The 23,162-nt window shown below is 37.3% G+C and overlaps 2 protein-coding genes across 7 annotated transcripts in view; both read left to right on the top strand.

The window, feature by feature from the left end:
- ranbp3a (RAN binding protein 3a) overlaps window positions 1–23,162 on the top strand; it is a 1,280,039-nt gene that overhangs the window by 829,399 nt on the left and 427,478 nt on the right. The gene's annotated exons all lie outside the window — the stretch shown is intronic.
- pde4cb (phosphodiesterase 4C, cAMP-specific b) overlaps window positions 1–23,162 on the top strand; it is a 162,140-nt gene that overhangs the window by 97,551 nt on the left and 41,427 nt on the right. The window contains exon 1 of one of the 5 annotated variants that reach the window (XM_087273149.2): window positions 19,448–19,957. The exons of the other annotated variants lie outside the window; for them this stretch is intronic. Coding sequence (XP_087129275.1) covers window positions 19,836–19,957 — 122 coding nt within the window. The 5' untranslated portion in view covers window positions 19,448–19,835. Of the gene's footprint in view, window positions 1–19,447; window positions 19,958–23,162 lie in introns of those variants that run through there. 5 annotated transcript variants of the gene reach the window in all.

Below are 23,162 nucleotides of genomic sequence, written 5' to 3' on the forward strand. Positions count from 1 at the left end.
TAAACTCTATCTCCACCTAGACCTTTCAAGCTATGACCATCAAACTCGGGTCAGACCTCCGAACTATTCTGACTCGAGTTGCTATATCCTTTCCGACTGATCCGACTTTCGGTTTCCCGAAAAACGTCCCGGGACCGTCGGAAAAATCCCATAGACGTAACATTGGGTCAAACTTTGTGACCTCATAACTCCGCATCAGAATGTCACACAGACTTCTAACTGGGCTCATTTAACTCAGACTATCAAACTGCCAATGACTGATCACCTTTAAACTTTCTGGCCACGCCCTAGCAACCACTTTTGGACCCTAGAAACCGTCCCATAGACTTCCATTGCAAAAGACTCTCATTGACTTAACATGGGATCAAACTTTGTGAGCTCATAACTCTGCATCAGACTGTCCTACAGACTAATGATTGATCTCATTTAACTCAGTCTAGCCAGCAGCCAATCACTGATGGCCTTTTAACTGTCTAGCCACACCCTAACAACCAGATACTGCACCCTAGCAACTGTCCCATAGACTGCCATTAAAGAGGTTCAGACTGATATTGTCATGCTGCAGTGTGATAGAGACATGGGGGTTGTTTTTAACTGTTCATACTGGCAAGAAGCTTTGATACATCATCAGTCTAAGCTGTCAATCAACTCCATAGCAACAAAACAGATTTACCTAGCAACGATATGGCACCAGCTATATCTCAGCATCAGAACATCGTAGAGAGGCGGGGGTTGGCTTGTTTGACTCATGCTCTTACACCATCTATCTATCTATCTATCTATCTATCTATCTATCTATCTATCTATCTATCTATCTATCTATCTATCTATCTATCTATCTATCTATCTATCTATCTATCTACCTCTTTCTATCTATCTATCTATCTATCTATCTATCTATCTATCTATCTATCTATCTATCTATCTATCTATCTATCTATCTATCTATCTATCTATCTATCTATCTATCTATCTATCTATCTACCTCTTTCTATCTATCTATCTATCTATCTATCTATCTATCTATCTATCTATCTATCTATCTATCTATCTATCTATCTATCTATCTATCTATCTATCTATCTATCTATATATCATGCTAACAACAAGCTAATTCATGCTAGAATCATGCTAGTCACATGCTAATTCATGCTAGAATCATGCTAGTCACATGCTAATTCATGCTAGAATCATGCTAGTTACATGCTAATTCATGCTAGAATCATGCTAGTCACATGTTAATTCATGCTAGAATCATGCCAGTCACATGCTAATTCATACTAGAATCATGCTAACAACATGCTAATTCATGCTAGAATCATGCTAGTCACATGCTAATTCATGCTAGAATCATGCTAACAACATGCTAATTCATGCTAGAATCATGCTAGTAATATGCTAATTCATGTTAGAATCATGCTAACAACATGCTAATTCGTGCTAGAATCATGCTAGTAGCATGCTAATTCATGTTAGAATCATGCTAACAACATGCTAATTCATGCTAGAATCATGCTAGTAACATGCTAATTCATGCTAGAATCATGCTAACAACATGCTAATTCATGCTAGAATCATGCTAGTCACATGCTAATTCATGCTAGAATCATGCTAGTCAAATGCTAATTCATGCTAGAATCGTGCTAACAACATGCTAATTCATGCTAGAATCATGCTAGTAACATGCTAATTCATGCTAGAATCATGCTAACAACATGCTACTTCATGCTAGAATCATGCTAACAACATGCTAATTCATGCTAGAATCATGCTAGTCACATGCTAATTCATGCTAGAATCATGCTAGTCACATGCTAATTCATGCTAGAATCATGCTAGTCAAATGCTAATTCATGCTAGAATCGTGCTAACAACATGCTAATTCATGCTAGAATCATGCTAGTAACATGCTAATTCATGCTAGAATCATGCTAACAACATGCTACTTCATGCTAGAATCATGCTAGTAACATGCTAATTCATGCTAGAATCATGCTAACAACATGCTAATTCATGCTAGAATCATGCTAACAACATGCTAATTCATGCTAGAATCATGCTAATTCATGCTAGAATCATGCTAGTGAAATGCTAATTCATGCTAGAATCATGCTAACAACATGCTAATTCATGCTAGAATCATGCTAGTAACATGCTAATTCATGTTAGAATCATGCTAACAACATGCTAATTCATGCTAGAATCATGCTAGTAACATGCTGATTCATGCTAGAAGCATGCTAACAACATGCTAATTTATGCTAGAATCATGCTAGTAGCATGCTAATTCATGCTAGAATCTTGCTAGTAACATGCTAAATCATGCTAGAATCATGCTAACAACATGCTAATTCATGCTAGAATCATGCTAACAACATGCTAATTCATGCTAGAATTGTGCTAATTCATGCTAAAATCATGCTAGTAACATGCTAATTCATGCTAGAATCATGCTAGTAACATGCTAATTCATGCTAGAATCGTGCTAACAACATGCTAATTCATGTTAAAATCATGCTAACAACATGCTAATTATTGCTAAAATCATGCTAGTAACATGCTAATTCATGCTAAAATCATGCTAACAACATGCTAATTCATGCTAAAATCATGCTAGTAACATGCTAATTCATGCTAGAATCATGCTAACAACATGCTATTTCACGTTAAAATCATGGTAATAACATGCTAATCTATCTATCTATCTATCTATCTATCTATCTATCTATCTATCTATCTATCTATCTATCTATCTATCTATCTATCTATCTTTTCATACTTTTTAAAACTGTTTAAACTAAATAAACTATTACCGTCAGGCTTTCACAAGCCAGCCTCAAAGTTTGTTCTCAAACTTTAAGAATCTAGTTATATTTTCTTCTTCTGAGACTAAAAATTAAACTCTATCTCGTCCTTGGCCTTTCAAGCCATGACCATCAAACTCGGGTCAGACCTCCGAACTATTCTGACTCGAGTTGCTATATCCTTTCCGACTGATCCGACTTTCGGTTTTCCGAAAAATGTCCCGGGACCGTCGGAAAAATCCCATAGACGTAACATTGGATCAAACTTTGTGACCTCATAACTCCGCATCAGAATGTCACACAGACTTCTAACTGGGCTCATTTAACTCAGACTATCAAACTGCCAATGACTGATCACCTTTAAACTTTCTGGCCACGCCCTAGCAACCACTTTTGGACCCTAGAAACCGTCCCATAGACTTCCATTGCAAAAGACTCTCATTGACTTTACATTGCATCAAACTTTGTGAGCTCATAACTCTGCATCAGACTGTCGTACAGAATAATGGCTGAGCTCATTTAACTCAGTCTAGCCAGCAGCCAATCACTGATGGCCTTTTAACTTTCTAGCCACACCCTAACAACCAGATACTGCACCCTAGCAACTGTCCCATAGACTGCCATTAAAGATTTTCAGACTGATATTGTCATGCTGCAGTGTGATAGAGACATGGGGGTTGTTTTTAACTGTTCATACTGGCAAGAAGCTTTGATACATCATCAGTCTAAGCTGTCAATCAACTCCATAGCAACAAAACAGACTAACCTAGCAACGATATAACAGCAGCTATATCTCAGCATCAGAACATCGTAGAGAGGTGGGGGTTGGCTTGTTTGAATCAGGCTCGCACACTATCTATCTATCTATCTATCTATCTATCTATCTATCTATCTATCTATCTATCTATCTATCTATCTATCTATCTATTTATCTATCTATCTATCTATCTATCTATCTATCTATCTATCTATCTATCTATCTATCCATCATGCTAACAGCATGCTAATTCATGCTAGAATCATGCTAGTTACATGCTAATTCATGCTAGAATCATGCTAGTCACATGCTAATTCATGCTAGAATCATGCTAGTCACATGCTAATTCATGCCAGAATCATGCTAACAACATGCTAATTCCTGCTAGAATCATGCTAATTCATGCTAAAATCATGCTAGTAACATGCTGATGCTAGTAACAAGCTAATTCATGCTAACAACATGCTAAATCATGCTAGTAACATGCTAATTCATGCTAGAATCATGCTAGTAACATGCTAATTCATACTAGAATCGTGCTAGTAACATGCTAATTCATGCTAGAATCATGCTAACAACATGCTAATTCATGCTAGAATCATGCTTATTCAAGCTAAAATCATGCTAGTAACATGCTAATTCATGCTAGAATTGTGCTAACAGCATGCTAATTCATGCTAGAATCATGTTAGTAACATGCTAATTCATGATAGAATCGTGCTAGTAACATGCTAATTCATGCTAGAATTGTGCTAACAGCATGCTAATTCATGCTAGAATCATGCTAGTAACATGTTAATTCATGCTAGAATCGTGCTAACAACATGCTAATTCGTGCTAGAATCATGCTAGTTACATGCTAATTCATGCTAGAATCATGCTAGTAACATGCTAATTCATGCTAGAATCATGCTAGTAACATGCTAAATCATGCTAGAATCATGCTAACAACATGATAATTCATGCTAGAATCATGCTAATTAATGCTAAATTTATGCTAGTAACATGCTACTTCATGCTAGAATCGTGCTAGTAACATGGTAATTCATGCTAGAATCGTGCTAACAACATGCTAATTCATGCTAGAATCGTGCTAGTAACATGCTAATTCATGCTAGAATCGTGCTAGTAACATGCTAATTCATGCTAGAATCGTGCTAGTAACATGTTAATTCATGCTAGAAACGTGCTAGTAACATGCTAATTCATGCTAAAATCATGCTAGTAACATGCTAATTCATGCTAGAATCATGTTAACAACATGTTAATTCATGTTAAAATCATGCTAGTTACATGCAAATTCATGCTAGAATTATGCTAGCAATATGCTAATTCATGCTAGAATCATGCTAACAACATGCTAATTCATGCTAGAATCATGCTAACAACATGCTAATTCACGCTAGAATCATGCTAACAACATGCTAATTCACGTTAGAATCATGCTAATACCATGCTAATCTATCTATCTATCTATCTATCTATCTATCTATCTATCTATCTATCTATCTATCTATCTATCTATCTATCTATCTATCTATCTATCTATCTATCTATCTATCTATCTATCTATCTATCTTTTCATTCTTTTTAAAACTGTTTAAACTAAATAAACTATTACCGTCAGGCTTTCACAAGCCAGCCTCAAAGTTTGTTCTCAAACTTTAAGAATCTTTTTTATTATTATTCTTCTTCTGAGACTAAAAATTAAACTCTATCTCGTCCTAGGCCTTTCAAGCTATGACCATCAAACTCGGGTCAGACCTCCGAACTATTCTGACTCGAGTTGCTATATCCTTTCCGACTGATCCGACTTTCGGTTTCCCGAAAAACGTCCCGGGACCGTCGGAAAAATCCCATAGACGTAACATTGGATCAAACTTTGTGACCTCATAACTCCGCATCAGAATGTCACACAGACTTCTAACTGGGCTCATTTAACTCAGACTACCAAACTGCCAATGACTGATCACCTTTAAACTTTCTGGCCACGCCCTAGCAACCACTTTTGGACCCTAGAAACCGTCCCATAGACTTCCATTGCAAAAGACTCTCATTGACTTTACATGGGATCAAACTTTGTGAGCTCATAACTCTGCATCAGAGTGTCCTACAGACTAATGATTGAGCTCATTTAACTCAGTCTAGCCAGCAGCCAATCACTGATGGCTTTTTAACCTTCCAGCCACACCCTAACAACCAGATACTGCACCCTAGCAACTGTCCCATAGACTGCCATTAAAGAGGTTCAGACTGATATTGTCATGCTGCAGTGTGATAGAGACATGGGGGTTGTTTTTAACTGTTCATACGGGCAAGAAGCTTTGATACATCATCAGTCTAAGCTGTCAATCAACTCCATAGCAACAAAACAGACTAACCTAGCAACGATATAACAGCAGCTATATCTCAGCATCAGAACATCGTAGAGAGGCGGGGGTTGGCTTGTTTGAATCAGGCTCACACACACACTATCTATCTATCTATCTATCTATCTATCTATCTATCTATCTATCTATCTATCTATCTATCTCTAACTATCTATCTATCTATCTATCTATCTATCTATCTATCTATCTATCTATCTATCTATCTATCTATCTATCTATCTATCTATCTATCTATCTATCTATCTATCTATCTATCTCTAACTATATATCTATCTATCTATCTATCTATCTATCTATCTATCTCTAACTATATATTTATCTATCTATCTATCTATCTATCTATCTATCTATCTATCTATCTATCTATCTATCTATCTATCTATCTATCTATCTATCTATCTATCTATCTATCTATCTATCTATCTATCTATCCATCATGCTAACAGCATGCTAATTCATGCTAGAATCATGCTAGTTACATGCTAATTCATGCTAGAATCATGCTAGTCACATGCTAATTCATGCTAGAATCATGCTAGTCACATGCTAATTCATGCTAGAATCATGCTAGTCACATGCTAATTCATGCTAGAATCATGCTAACAACATGCTAATTCCTGCTAGAATCATGCTAATTCATGCTAAAATCATGCTAGTAATATGCTGATGCTAGTAACATGCTAATTCATGCTAACAACATGTTAAATCATGCTAGAATCATGCAAGTAACATGCTAATTCATGCTAGAATCATGCTAGTCACATGCTAATTCATGCTAGAATCGTGCTAGTAACATGCTAATTCATGCTAGAATCGTGCTAACAACATGCTAATTCATGCTAGAATTATGCTAATTCATGCTAGAATCATGCTAGTAACATGCTAATTCATGCTAGAATCATGCTAGTAACATGCTAAACCATGCTAGAATCATGCTAACAACATGCTAATTCATGCTAGTAACATGCTAATTCATGATAGAATCATGCTAACAACATGCTAATTCATGCTAGAATCATGCTAGTAACATGCTAATTCATGCTAGAATCATGCTAACAACATGCTAATTCATGCTAGAATCATGCTAACAACATGCTAATTCATGCTAGAATCGTGCTAACAACATGCTACTTCATGCTAGAATTATGCTAATTCATGCTAGAATCATGCTAGTAACATGCTAATTCATGCTAGAATCATGCTAGTAACATGCTAATTCATGCTAGAATCATGCTAACAACATGCTAATTCATGTAAGAATCATGCTAGTAACATGCTAATTCATGCTAGAATCGCGCTAGTGACATGCTAATTCATGCTAGAATTGTGCTAACAAGCATGCTAATTCATGCTAGAATCATGCTAACAACATGCTAATTCATGCTAGAATCATGCTAGTAACATGCTAATTCATGCTAGAATCATGCTAGTAACATGCTAATTCATGCTAGAATCGTGCTAACAACATGCTAATTCATGCTGGAATCATGCTAGTAACATGCTAATTCATGTTAAAATCATGCTAGGTACATGCTAATTCATGCTAGAATCATGCTAGTAACATGCTAATTCATGCTAGAATCGTGCTAGTAGCATGCTAATTCATGCTAGAATCGTGCTAACAACATGCTAATTCATGCTAGAATTGTGCTAATTCATGCTAAAATCATGCTAGTAACATGCTAATTCATTTTAAAATCATGCTAGTTACATGCTAATTCATGCTAGAATCGTGCTAGTAACATGCTAATTCATGCTAGAATCGTACTAGTAACATGCTAATTCATACTAGAATCATGCTAGTAACATGCTAATTCATGCTAGAATTATGCTAACAACATGCTAATTCATGCTAGAATCATGCTAGTAACATGCTAATTCATGCTAGAATCGTGCTAACAACATGCTAAATCATGCTAGAATCATGCTAACAACATGCTAAATCATGCTAGAATCATGCTAACAACATGCTAATTCATGCTAGAATCATGCTAACAACATGCTAAAATCATGCTAGTAACATGCTAATTCATGCTAGAATCATGCTAACAACATGCTATTTCACGTTAGAATCATGCTAATACCATGCTAATCTATCTATCTATCTATCTATCTATCTATCTATCTATCTATCTATCTATCTATCTATCTATCTATCTATCTTTTCATACTTTTAAAAACTGTTTAAACTAAATAAACTATTACCGTCAGGCTTTCACAAGCCAGCCTCAAAGTTTGTTCTCAAACTTTAAGAATCTAGTTGTATGTTATACTTTTAATATGGCCATTATCGATTAAAACTGATATTCACCTAAAGAAAGGGTTTCGTATTTTCACTGAAATTGAAAGGAGGCAGTTGTTATCGGCTCCGTTTTGTTATAAATATGCACACAGTGAAGATGACGCTCATATATGCAGCACGACGCCTCAACATTTCTGCTGTCTGTTAAGTTGCTAATATTAAAATGAAAATAGGCAGTTCCTTAAATCATGTTTACATTTTATTGTTGAGAAAGTGAAACAACGTAGCCAGGGTGATGTGAATGAAGTTATAAAGTACACTGTTCCCTTTGAAGATTTACCCGTGTCCTCGGTAGTCTGTTTTCCATATCAAACTGAAAAGAAGAGACTGCAGCCTTGATCAAACTTGCAAAGTTTTAACTTACACGGAGAAGATGCAGGACTGAACTGTGTGTGTTAGGCTACTTAATATTGAGGAAAAGCCCCAATCAGAGAGGCGAATGTCTGCAGCCCCGCCTCCGTTTTCAGATGTCTCCGTTTTCAATCATCCACATTGAGACGGAGCAGCAGCGTTTCAGAATGAAAACGGCCTCTCCAGCGTTTTCGAAATGCTCCGTTTTCGGCGCTCGAGAACTCCGGCGTAGTGTGGACGGATGGCGTAACCGTAGCAAAACTTATGCGTTTTCAAACTAAAACGCATTAGTGTAAACGGGGCCTTAGAGTTCTACAGAGTTCAAGGTGATTATTCTTTTTGTGATAATCATTAATTGAGAGGTCCCTTAACAGATTGGGGTAACAGAATCGGCATGTTAGCAAAGGTGGGAGAGGTGTTGCAGACGAAAGTGACAGCATCTGTGTCATGGTGTGAACGGGGAATGGGAGGGGGGTTGTCAGACGAAAATGAAGAGGAGGGGATCAGATGTGCCAGGTGCCAGATCTGACTTCAGAGGTGCTAGATCCTGCTTGTTCTGGCACAAATTCAGCCCTGAAAACAGCAAATCTATTTATTCATTCAGAAAGGCTTTCAAAACATGTGTCCGTGACCGAAATGCGACCTCAGGTGGACAGTGACAGACTCTGAAATGAGAGGCAGATTCAGAGTTCTGCAAAGTTTCAGGTGATTATTAAATTGAAAGTAATATTATGAACGTAAACATTAGGTGAGTAGGTTACATTGTAACCCTGTGGAGAAGGGTCTGCCTGCAGAGTTGAACTTGCATCTGATTGTCACTCATGTGAACAAGCACCGATTTGCCTTTGATTTCAGGCATTTGTCTACGATTTCTCAAAACCTGTCAGTGAGTCATAATCAGGGCTAAAATCATGCAGTCTGAACTCGGCATAATACTGGCGTCAAAAACAAAAAAATATATGTAAATTTTTTTTTTTTTACAGGACTGTCCTATAATTGATTTTTGATGTGTTTTGACTTTTTATTTCACAGAAACTTTAAGGAAGCTTTAGATAACCAATCAAATAAAGATGCAATGCCGATGATACTTGGGGGAACGTTTCGAGCAAAAACTTGGGGAAATGATGCCGTCAGTGGAAAACCACGTGAGACACAGGGCCACTAATTAGGCCAGTGGGATACAGATACAATATTTTTGCCCATTCTCAATAGGAAAGTTGCCAAGAAGCAATGCTTTGCAATATTGCCCAGCAACATTGTTTAAAAAGTTGCCCTGTGTACCATCAGCATGACACTTAAGTCTTGATATAAGTTAGAAATAGTGAGAGAGAACAGTGTGTGAATTACACATTGACTATTGTGGGGGTTGACTTTTTTCAGTAGTTTTTTCTTTTTTTAAATTTTTCCCAAATAATGTTTAACAGAGCAAGGAAATTTTTTACAGTATGCCTGATAATGTTTTTTCTTCTGAAGAAAGACTTATTTGTTTTATTTTAGCTAGAATAAAAGCAGTTTTTAATTTTTAAGGACAAAATTATTAGACCATTTAAGTTTTTTTTTTCTCGATAGATTACAGCAGTGAATCTCAAAGTAGGGGTCTTGGGACAATGACAAGGGGTCACTTGGTGATTTCCAAATCTCAAATAAATTTGATTTAACTATTTGAATTACCATATTTTATTACATAACATAACATAACCCACAGAAGATAGTTAAGTATTGCATTAAAGAAACAACAACATGCAAGCAAAAATCAGCCATGTATTAAAATAAAATAAAAACATTATATGGTTAATAGACCGTTGCATTTTTGTGTTGTCAATATGGTCATGTTTATATATGCCTATAGTTGTGTCTGCAACATTTACAGTTTAACCACCTTGAAAAATGGTGGTCGCGAGTCACTGACATTGTTACTTTGGGGGTCGTGGGCTGAAAAGTTTGGGAACCCCTGGTCTACAGAACAAACCATCGTTATACAATAACTTGCCTAGTTAACCTAATTAACCTAGTTAAGCTTTTAAATGTCACTTTAAGCTGTATAGAAGTGTCTTGAAAAATATCTAGTCAAATATTATTCACTGTCATCATGACAAAGATAAAATAAATCCGTTATTAAAAAATTAGTTATTAAAACTATTATAATTAAAAATGTGTTGAAAAAAATCTGCTCTCCGTTACACAGAAATTGGGGAAAAAATAAATAGGGGGATCTAATAGTTCAGGGGGGCTAATAATTCTGACTTCAACTGTGTATATATATATATATATATATATATATATATATATATATATATATATGTGTAGTTTTATGAGGTAAAAAAAAAAAAAAAAACGGGGGCCTTTGGATTTGTTATAGCCCCAGAGGCCCAATTGTGTTCTTAATCTGGCCTTGACAATAAGAATCTGCTGCTTTAACTTTTATGAATACCGTCTTGCTTTTTACACCTATCCAGGTACTTTTTGCATTAATTGTATACTCTTTACTTTCCCTTTGATTAAACATTGATGAAATACTCCACACAAATAAGAGAAAACCTAAACATTAACAGAGTTTGTGATGAAAATTTGATTGTTTCTTCATGCAAAATAGGTTTGAGGATTGAAATTAAATCTACTGTATCTGTTTATTTTAGAGCTTTAGTGAAGGCGAGTTGGTCAAAGAGGTTTTTTTTTTACTTGAAGGACAAAAGGTGTTGGTCACACTTTATTTTGATGGTCTGTTTGTAAAATTAAATTACATTTGGGGTTAGGGTTAAGTTGACGTACTTGCAAACTTTCTTATAGTCAGTTAAATGTCTGTTTAAGGAGCAGTATCAACAGATATTCAACAGACAGTCTACCAATACTCAAAATAAAGTGCTACCAAGGTGTATACAGAATTCTAAGACAACACATGGGTTCATTTGACTTTAAGGCTTAATGTAGATACAAACAAATAATTTTGAACACTTACAGTACACTTATCAGTGGGCTAGATCTGCATGGTTCAGCCCACCTACTAAATATTTCCAGCATCCCTGCTAGATGTAATCATGAACTGGTATGAACCATTATAGAGGGGTCACATTATTATTGTTTTGCTCTGGACAACAGCGCTGGTAAGTATGTCAGCTGAGCAAATGAATGGAAATGCTAATTCTGCTCTGTCATTAGAAGCCCTTTTGTAGCATGAACATCACATAGCAGCATCACATCATGATTTGTTGCACAAGGAAACACATGGACAGTTCACCACAGACTCCTGTTAGCCTGCCTCAATAGGCTCTGATCTCCAAAAGCAAATCATTCTGGTGGAAAATAGGTATATGTATTGTAGACTTACTTAGTTCTGTCAGAAGAAACAAGTGTGATTTGCAGTATGTTGATGTTGAAGTACGAATGTTAGTTACATTACGTACTTTTAATATTAATGTTTTTCTTTCCTTGCTGATTGGTTCTCTGCACGAGCCAATGTATCATTTTGCTTGCGTGTCATTGTGTCTCCTGATCATGCTCTGGGTCAGAATTCTTCACTGAATTGGTGCAAATCAATTTCCTATCAGTTCTCAATGTGAGGCTGCCCCCATCTGGCTGAATGGTAAATTCTTGCTTTGGACTGGCCCGTGTGTTTGTTTTGAGAGTTTCGACTGGTTTGGTTTGACTGTTGTGGTCACCATTAGTCAAAAAGTGTTACAGGCTAATATACGGTGATAGGCGCACACACCCACTGATGAGAAAGAGCAGTCTTTTTGGAATTTATTGCATGTGGAAAGATAAACTTTTGTACCATGTGTGTGTGGGTGTGTGTGTTTACATAGTTCTGTGTCTTTGGTAGTTGCCGAATAGAATATTGTAGATCACATTTAGAGTTTCACACTTTTATGTTAAAACCTTTAATGTTTTGATTTCAACAAATAAGATTTCCCACCATCTTAAATGAAGGTGTCTGTCTGCTTGATTAGGAGTTGATCACTCCCACAACTCTTTTATCTTATATCTAATGTGGGTTTGTGTGTGTAAGACTGAATATAATCTTTGCAAGCTTGCCAAAGTTTATTTTCAATTTAGCAAAAGCTAGTTTTGTTTAACTTTGGAAAATGTAATCCGTATGCAGAATCACATCATCGATTCTGCTTTGGACATGAATGTAATCTGAAACATATTTTGCCTTTTTTCCTAAAGTGTGTGTGAATGAGTGTTTGTGGATGTTTTCCAGAGATGGGTTGCGGCTGGAAGGGTATCCTCTAAAAACGTGCTGGATAAGTTGGCGGTTCATTCCACTGTGGCGACCCCTGATTAATAAAGGGACTAAGTCGACAAGAAAATGAATGAATGAAGCTTGGCACACCTGTTGTTGGGAATTTTTGCCCATTCCTCTTTTGCGGTACCTCTCAAGTTCCATCAGGTTGGATGGGAAGCGACAGTGTACAGCCACTTTCAGATCTCTCCAGAGATGTTCAATAGGATTTAGGTCTGGGCTCTGGCTGGCCCACTAAAGGACATTCATCGAGTTGTTGTGAAGCCACTCCATTGATATTTTAGCAGTGTGCTCTGGGTTATTGTCCTACTGGAAGAGGAACTGTCGCCCTAGTCTGAGGTCAGGAGCACTCTGAAGCAGGTTTTCATTCAGGATGTCTCTGTACATTGCTGCATTCATCTTTCCCTCTATAGTCCTCCAGTTCCTGCAGCTGAAAAACATCCCCACAGTATGATGCTGCCACCACCATGCTTCACTGAAGGGATGGCATTAACCTGGTGATGAGCGGAGCCTGGTTTTCTCCAAATGTAACTCCTGTCATTCACTCCAAAGAGTTCAATTTTAGTCTCATCAGACCAGAGAATTTAGTTTCTTATGGTTTGAGAGTCCTTCAGATGCCTTTTGGCAGATTCAAGGCGGGGAGTGTCTTCCGTCTGGCCACTCTACTATACAGGCCTGATTGGTGGATTGCTGCACAGATGGTTGTCCTTCTGTAAGTTTTTCCTCTACAGAAGAACGCTGGAGCTCAGACAGAGTGATCATCGGGTTATTGATCACCTCCCTTACTAAAGCCCTTCTCCCCAATCACTCAGCTTAGATGGCCGGCCAGCTCTAGGAAGAGACCTGGTGGTTCCAGACATCTCCCACTTATGGATGATGGAGGCCGCTGTGCTCATTAGAACTTTCAGAGTAGCAGAAATTGTTCTGTAACCTTCCTCAGCCTTGTGCCTCGAGACAATCCTTTCTCGGAGGTCTACAGACAATTCCTTTGTCTTCATGATTGGTTTATGCTTTGACATGCACTGTCAACCCTGGGACCTTATATAGACAGGTGTGTGCCTTTTCAAATCATGTTCAATCAACTAAAGTTACCACAGGTGAACTCAGTTTAGAGCTTCATGGCAAAGGCTGTGGATACTGATGTACAAGTGATTTTTCAGGTTTTTTATTTGTAATAAATTTGCAACAATTTCAAAGAAAATATTCACATTGTCATTATGGGGTATTATGTGTAGAATTTTGTGGAAATAAATGAATTTAATCCATTTTGGAATAAGGCTGTAAGATAAAGAAATGTGGAAAAAGCGAAGCACTATGAATACTTTCCGGATGCACTGTATTTTTAGGGGTTTCTGAGCTTTTAACGCGAGAATGGTGGAGAGTGTAGTCAGGAGAGTTTGTGGAGCAGAGCCCTGGAAATGTAACTTACCGTGTGCACCATATGTGTTAATGCACTAACCACAAGGATATTGGCACTGATTTCCTGAACAGTCTTATCCTACATGAAGCCTTGAAATAATTTGTTCATCTAAAAGATCTTGATGCTGATAATTCAAATCTTTTTGGCTCCAACAGAGAGAGTTCGTCTTATCACTCATGGTGGGCCAGCTGCACTTCATTACAGACTAGGATGGGCTCTTCAAAAGCCACTGCCATGAGTACAGTCAGCAGAGACAGAAACCAAGTGTCTTCTGTTTGTATCTGGAACTCCTCTCTTAAGTCAGCTCCAATAGAATACAGAACGATAAAGGCAAGTAGATGTGCTTCCAGAAGCAAAGAAGATCAATAAAGCCTTTATTTTCTTTACCAGTTAACAACAAGTGGAATAAAAACGCAGTTTCTAGATATGCTTCTACTTTTTTCTTAAATTTTTGGCCTTGTTTGGTTGTACAAAAAATGAAAAAGTTATGTCATTTATTTAATGAACAGAGTGCTAACCATCTCATAAACTTGAGTAAGTCATTATATACGAAGAGCAAATCCAGAAATGAGTTTGCAGCTGATTATGAGAGAAAGTTAAGCCCTGAGAAGTGTTGTTACTAGAAGGGATACAGCTGTGGCCGGAAGTTAAAGATAATTATTCATTCGTTTTCTTTTCGGCTTAGTCCCTTTAATATTAATTCAGGGTCGTCACAGCAGAATGAAACGCCAACTTCTCCAGCACGTTTTTATGCAGCGGATGCCCTTCCATCCACACATTCATTCACACTCATACACTACGGACAATTTAGCCTACCCAATTCACCTGTACCACATGTCTTTGGACTGTGGGGAAAACCGGAGCACCCGGAGAAAACCCACGCGAACGCAGGGAGAACATGCAAATTCCACACAGATACGCCAACTGACCCAGCTGAGGCTCGAACCAGCGACCTTCTTGCTGTAAGGCGACAGCACCACCTACTGCGCCACTGTGTTGCCTAAAAATAATTATTTATATTATTTATTAAAGTGCAATTTAAATGTATACAGGGAATCCAGAGACGTGGTCAAAACACAGGCGAATGGTCAAAAGGCAGGCAGCATACAATGTAAACAAACCAACAAGGCAGGGGTCAAACACAGAAAGGCAAGGCAAAGATAACCGCGTCATAATGTTCTCAAACAGCATAACAAGACTCAGCAATGTGTGTGTATGTGTTCTTGAGAGGTGTATAAATAGTCTGTGTATAATTAAATCTAAATAGCTTCAGCTGTGTCTGTTTGCAATCATGGGGATCTAGGCCAGGTGTGAGAGTGGTGCATGACTGGATATGTAGTTGATTTGCTGGCAGATTTGTAGTTCTCCAGCAATCTGCATGGGCTAGATTGCTGGTGACTGTGACAAAATGATTACCTAGATTATTAAGTTAACTAGTCAACTTAAGCTAATTAGGCATGTCACGGTGACAGTGGTTTTTACTGTAGCTAATTGGACCAAAAATGATTAAGGGGCTAATTAGAATGACCTTAAAATAGTTTTTAGTAATTTTAAAACTGCTTTTATTCGAGCAAAACTAAAGTAAAAAAATAAAAATTCTGATTGTATTTTATAGGAAATACTGTAAAAATTTTTGTCTTCAATTTGATATTTTTAATCTTTCAATTTGAAAAGAATTTTAAAAAATCAAGAAGAGTTCATAAATTTGACTTAAATTCAACTGCATGTGACTTAAACTAGTGCACATATAGTGCAGTGTGTGGAGGGCCTGTGAGAGAGCTGAACGCTCATGCCCTCACAACTGCATGAGTAAATATTTACCCTGATTTGAGCAGAGATCAGATTCAGTCCTGTGGGAACAGAAACGAGATGAGGGTTAGCTATGAATGAAATTCTGAAATATAAATACTGTATAAATATGAATGAACATTGGCAACTGAATATTTGAACTTCAAAAGGAAAGCGACTGCATTACAAACAATAAATCAAAGAAATGGTATTGTGCAACATAACATTTTACAGTTACATTTTTGTTATGTCAACTAACATTCTTGACTAAAAGTCATATTGCCTTTATTTAGAAGTGTAATTATTAAAAACAGAAAAACAGAATACACATTTAAACATAAAAAAGAATGTAAAATTATATATATATATATGTATATATATATATATATATATATATATATATATATATATATATATATATATATAATTATATTTACAGCAATATTACATGAGTAGCAGTGCAATATGGCTGTATATCGGCACTGGTGGGAGACATGCGTTGGCTCAAGGCCACAGGATGAGTGCCTTAGTGTCCCACAAGAGATGATATACAGTCATATTGCACTGCTACTACTACATACTGCTCATTTATACAACAGTTTGACGGCATAATCATGTACATAAATGAAAATCAAACACAAAGAGTCTAAAAACCCTTTTGAAGGAGGAACTACTTTCATCCACATCCGCAGCTAAACAGCAGAAACCGGTTCTACATCACAAATGTTACTTTAGAGCTAGTGTTTGAATGATTCTCTTGCGTAATAACAAAGGTGATGACAAAACAGGTGATTTTGCTCACATTTTAAGATTATAAGGCTACATGGCATGAAATTTGAAGAGATTTGACAGTATTTCTCTGTTGCAATCAGGAGATGCAATAATTAATCCTGAAAAAGCCAAAGCAAAGCAAACACTACCAGATTTCTATGGTATAAATACAGCACTACAACATACAAAAGAGAGAGATCGACTTGCTACCTACCTGTTTTAGAATGATTTGATCAGCTGTGGTTTGAAATATATGCTGAATTTTTCTCCCCTAAGGACTTATTATGCTGTCTATTGTGACAGAACGTCAACCATCTTTGCTCTGCTCAGTATGACAAGCTGTTAGCCACCAAGGTGTTAAATCTCCGAAATTATACATATTTAAAATAGGCGCTATCTGTATGAATAAACTGCATAGTTGCAGTCTAAACAACTATATTCTTGCCTAAAAAAGCCTCAAAAGTACATTATGTTGTCCAACAGCTGCAATATTTGTCAAACTGTAGTGAGTTATTTAGTCTGTCTTTAGTCGACGCGTAGCGCAAGCTTTGTGATTGGTCAGCTTGATAGCGCTGACGAGAGTGGGCGGGACAGAGAGCCGCGAGAGCCTGATGGAGCGAGTGTTTACAAGTGTGGAGTCCCATGAAGGAGCTGCGGATGGAAAGTTTTGTTTTGTGTTTACTAGGGATGTAACGGTATCAGAATTTCACGGTACGGTAATACCTCGGTATGAATGTCACGGTACGGTATTTATTGAATCATTTACAGGAAAAAACAAAACTTATGAAAATACTCCAAAAAAGTGCCAAAAGTGTCAATGACATACAAATTAGTCATCTATCTGTAAGCTTTGAAACAGGAACTTCAATTTTAATAACAAAAAATTATTAAACCATGTAAAAAAATTAAGTTTCAATTTAGTATTGTTGAAAACTCATCACATTCAACATTTAATCACTCACTCACTTAGATAGAGATGGGTTTAAAGGAAAATTATCATATAAATATAATCTGGTAAAAGCTGGTATCTCTGGGTATTTACAATGTCCCCTGCAACAGAAAAAAAACCCTCTCATTTGGGACTGAGGTTTCTGGGACAAGAGAGATATGACTTGGCCCAGGTTGTTAGCAATGGGGAACGTTGTGCATTGTCTTTCCCCCACTTTAGAGGACAAACCATGAGTGAGATAGACATCTCATGTCTGCATCAATCTGAACAGTGTGCTGTGTTTCTGCAGTCCCCATGACTGATTAGTCGTATTCCCCAACTTGCAGGCACGTGCACACACAGTGCTCAACCTGTGCAGTGCACATGCCCTTTTTAGTCTTGGATAGAAAGTTCTCTTCCAAAATGATCAAAAGTGCCCCCGCGACGCGACATACCCTCCGTCCCCGCTTTACAGTACGCGCGCGACAACACAGCTGATAAGAACTCGCGCGACAACACAGCTGATAAGAACTCGTGCGACAACACCACTATTCAGTACGCGCGCGGCGACAACACCCGCTTTAGGGTTTTCCAGCTCTTTTTGATCCCCGCTTCTAGCAGCACACTCCATTTCCGCATTACTGGATCTGTAGCGACAACAGACCGCAAGGGATTATGGCCAAGCCTGGGCTGATGGGAATTGTAGTTTCCGGTACCTCCCGTTCGCTTCATTTGCCTGAGCAAATTTTCTCAGAAGACCTATAGTTTTACCGAGTCATGCGACTACGGTAATATCGAAAAAAAATAATATTTCGGTATGACGGTATTTACAATACCGTTACATCCCTAGTGTTTACACAACTTCCTTAAAGTCGTTGCACGTCCGCCAGTTCCTGCCTCAAAATGAGCGAGTTTGAGCCACTTGTACATTAAGGAAGCGTTCAGAAAAAAGAAAACACCAGCGAAGAAACTCGACACAGAGGAACATAAACACCTCACTACCATCTAGTGTTTCTTAAGTGTTATTGCAGACCAACAGAAACAGCGCGCAGAAGTATAAATGCACAGCTATGCGTGTAGCATGCACCGTGGGTCATGGCGATCACTTGACGCAGAAGTATAAACCAGGCTTCATACACAAGGGTAAAGAGACTGTATGAGTGCTGATATTGCTTTAATATCTCACAGCTATCAGCCAATCAGATTCGAGAACCAGACAGAACTGTTGTATAAATATACATATGCATTTTTAAATCTTAAATAAAATTTTTTAAAGTAAAACTTAAATCATTATACTTAAATAATCCCTTGTCATACTTTAAAGAAATTAACCTATTTCATTTACTAACATGCTAAAACACACAAAAAGCACTATTTAAGATTGTAACTCCTTAAATGTATATTACTTTTGACAGTAAATCTTTTTAAACTTGTTAGCGATCTGTTTCTTTGCAACAAATTTCACTACTTTCGATGTACTTCATAGTACATTCCTATCTTTTTGTAGTTCAAGGAACATTTTCTGTACAGGGTATTGCTATATAAATCCAACTGTGTTATGAATCGCCTCCAAGTGTAGTCTCCAGTAAAGAGTTAACACAGAGACAGTCATCTGGCAGTCCCGCCCTCTTCATGGGCTGTGACTCACAGTTCAGCTGCCAGTCCCACAAACACACATAAACATAAACGCACGCACACACACACACACCCCTATGAGGCCAGCATGCAGCATGTATATGAGTTCAGCTGTCTAAACTGCTGGAGGACAGAGAGAGAGAGAGTACTCTGGAGCTTAGTTACTTTGAAACTTTGCCTGTGTATAATCATTGGTTGTACATTTAATTACCAGCAGCTTTCCAGTCTGTAAAAAAAAGTGTACATACTGTATATATGAGGAATAAAATGAGTCAATTGGATTTTAAACTGAAGGATGAGGAGTAGGCAAATGCGAGATGTTTACTGGAGTTCAGTCATGTGTGCGTGGCTTCATGTGTTCGTTACTCTTCTACGACAGTAAACCTGCAGTGAGAAGCATGCGTTTCAGACTACAGAGCTGATTTTTGGAGAGAAAACTTGCAGAAAAGATGAGTTTGCCAACCGGCTGTCTTCCACCGGCTGACCGCACTTTCAAAGTTCGGAGTGTCAATCTGTGCGGCTCCCCGTGTGCTGTCAACTGTCCAATTGACATTGTGCAGAAACGCAGGCGGTAACTGAATTTCATATTATTTACTTTCTGTTATGTTATTTATGCATGTTACTGTACCTAATCTAACATTTGGCATCTTTAAAAGCTCATTTTTATTACTTATTTTGTTTAAATGTACCTTTAATCAGACTTATAAGCTATATTTAAGTTGATTTACACTAAAAAGAGAGACTGTGGTGCTGTCAGAATTATGACATTTCCAAATCCACCAATTGCATACGTTTGGGGGTGTGGCTGCTTGTTTGATTAGCCAATAGAAGAAGGGGGTAAGGGCTTTTGAAATGATTTTATAGGTTGTGTTTCAAATCATTTATGCATGTTATTGTGAGTAAACTAGCATTTGGCATCTTTAAAAGCTAACTTTTATTTCTGATTTTGTTTTAATCCCACAATAATCAGTCTTTTAAGACACATTGAAGTGGATTTACACTAAAAGAGAGACTGTGGTAATATCAGAATATTTATGTAAGCAGTCTGACATTTCTAGATCCACCAATTGCATATTTTCGGGGGTGGGTCTGCTTGTTTGACTAGCCAATAGCAGATGGAGGTAGGGGCTTTTAAAATAACTACATAAATTTAGTTTGAAATCATTTATGTGTGTTACTGTAAGTAAACTAGCATTTGGCATCTTAAAAAGCTAACTTTTATTTCTGATTTTGTTTTAATCCCACATCAATCAGACTTTTAAGACACATTTAAGTAGATTTACACTAAAAGAGTGACTGTGGTGCTATCAGAATATTTATTTGAGCAGTCTGACATTTCTTGATCCACCAATCACATATGTTCGGGGGTGGGTCTGCTTGTTTGACTAGCCAATAGCAGATGGAGGTAGGGGCTTTGAAATGATTTTATAAGTTGTGTTTGAAATCGTTTATACATGTTACTGTACGTAAACTATTTGACATCTTCAAAAGCTAACTTTTATTTCTGGTTTTGCTTTAATGCCACTTTAATCAGACTTTTTAAACTACATTTAAGTGGATTTACACTAAAAATGAGACTGTGGTGCTATCAGAATATTTATTTGAGTAGTCTGACATTTTTGGATCCACCAATTGCATATATTTGTGGGTGAGTCTGCTTGTTTGACTAGCCAATAGCAGATGGAGGCAGGGGCTTTGAAATGATTTTATAAGTTGTGTTTGAAATCGTGTATGCGTGTTACTGTAAGTAAACTAGCATTTGACATCTTTAAAAGCTAACTAAAATTATTTTAAATGTTGCTCTTTGTTCTTGGTGCGGTTCGCTTTCACACGGCAAAGTTTCTAAACGGACCAAAAGAGCTAAAACAAGTCACGTGTGAGGTAACTCTCCTTACATTGGTCAGAGTTTCATGGTTTATTTTGCAGAGTCCCGCTCATCTGTCATGAGTCCTTATTTTAATTTATGGCGATGGGCAATAAGACATTATAAGCGGAAAGCTGCGCTTTAATTTTGAAGATAAGACTCTCACATGCATAGCTCTTGGCTAGACTGCAGTTTGGTTAATGTTCCTAACGGATAAACAGCTCTCGTTAATAGTTCAACATGCTTTCACTTTTGTATTTAACATGAAACGTACACTAACCGGTAGGAATGACATCTCGTCCTACTCATAATTCTCTCTTCTTATAGCCATATATGCCTATTACATATCTATGATACACTGTGATTTAGCCGGGCTCGGATCGTTTTGCTTTCTCAATCAATCCGCTGCAGAGTTTGTTTCAATCGAGCTGAGACCACCTCAGGCCATCTCGGACCGATTGATTTGGTGCGGATGCGAGCACGATTTCTCGTTTCACATATGCCAAACGAACATTTGAACTGAGCAAACAAGACAGGTTCCGAAACAAAAGTCTAGGTGTGAAAGCATCCTTTGTTTAAATCCCATTAATCAGACTTTTAAGCTAGATTTAAATGGATTTACACTAAAAGGGAGACTGTTGTGCTATCGAAATATTCATTTGAGCGGTCTGACATTTCTGGATCCACCAATTGCATATGTTTAGGGATGTGGCTGCTTGTTTGACTAGCCAATAGCATATGGGGGCAGGGGGGCACAATAAGGTTTTATTAGTTAATGTTAGTTAATGTATTTACATACATAACCTAATAATGAACAATACATGTACAGCATTTATTAATCACAGTTCAACATGTACTAATGTATTATTAATATCCAAATTCCAAAACATTAATGAATGTCCTGTGAGTTAACATGAACTAATAATAAACAACTGTATTTCCGTTAACAAACATGAACAAATACTGTAATAAATGTGTTGTTCGTTATTTGTCCATGTCAGTAACTGATGAAACCTAGCATCTGGCATCTTTAAAAGATAACCTTCCTTTCTGATTTTGTTTTAATCAGATAAAATGTAGGTGGATTTACACTAAAAAGGAGGACAACGAGGCTCTGTGGCGCTATCAAAATATTGGAGCAGTCTGACATTTCAACTTCTGGCTCCACCAATTGCGTATGTTTGGGTGGGGCTGAATGGTTAAGTAAACCATTCAAATGAGAAAACTTACATTCTATTGCAGATTACTTGGCTGATTTAGATTTCTAGATGATGTCATATGGCTTTTGTAAAAAAAAAAGGTTTAAAATTAGTATAAAACCTTTCTTCAAAGTAATTGAAAATTTAGGTAGACAGTTAAATAAAATGGATAGAACATTTATAGGAATTAGGGGTGGTACAGTGGTGCAGTGGTCAGCATTATCACCTTACAGCAAGAAAGTCGCTGGTTAGAGTCCCGGCTGGGCCAGTTGGCATTTCTGTGTAGAGTTTGCATGTTCTACCAGTGTTCACGTTTGGTTTCCTCCGGGTGCTCCATTTTCCCCCACAGTCCAAAGACATGGGCTATAGGTGAACTGTGTAAGCTAAATTGAGTGTGAATGTGAACGCTAAGAGTGTATGAACGTTTCCCAGTACCAGGTTGCGGCTGGAAGGGTATCCGCTACATAAAAGCATATGCTGGATAAGTTGGTGGTCCATTCCACAGTGGCGACCCCTGATAAATAAAGGACTAAGCCGAAGGAAAATTAATGAATTAATAGTAACTATCCGCTTTCTCTCCATTGTAAATGCAGTTATATTCTTATTTTGTTATTGAAAGAAACACTTTATCCATCACATGAAACATATGCCAGCGTAATTGGTGGGTTATTCCGGTCTGGCAGCCCCTGAAAAATCAGGGACTTAGCTGTAAG

This window comes from Danio rerio, chromosome 11, assembly GCF_052040795.2.
Source record: "Danio rerio strain M-AB ecotype USA chromosome 11, GRCz13ab, whole genome shotgun sequence".
In the NCBI taxonomy this organism is placed as follows: Eukaryota; Metazoa; Chordata; class Actinopteri; order Cypriniformes; family Danionidae; genus Danio; species Danio rerio.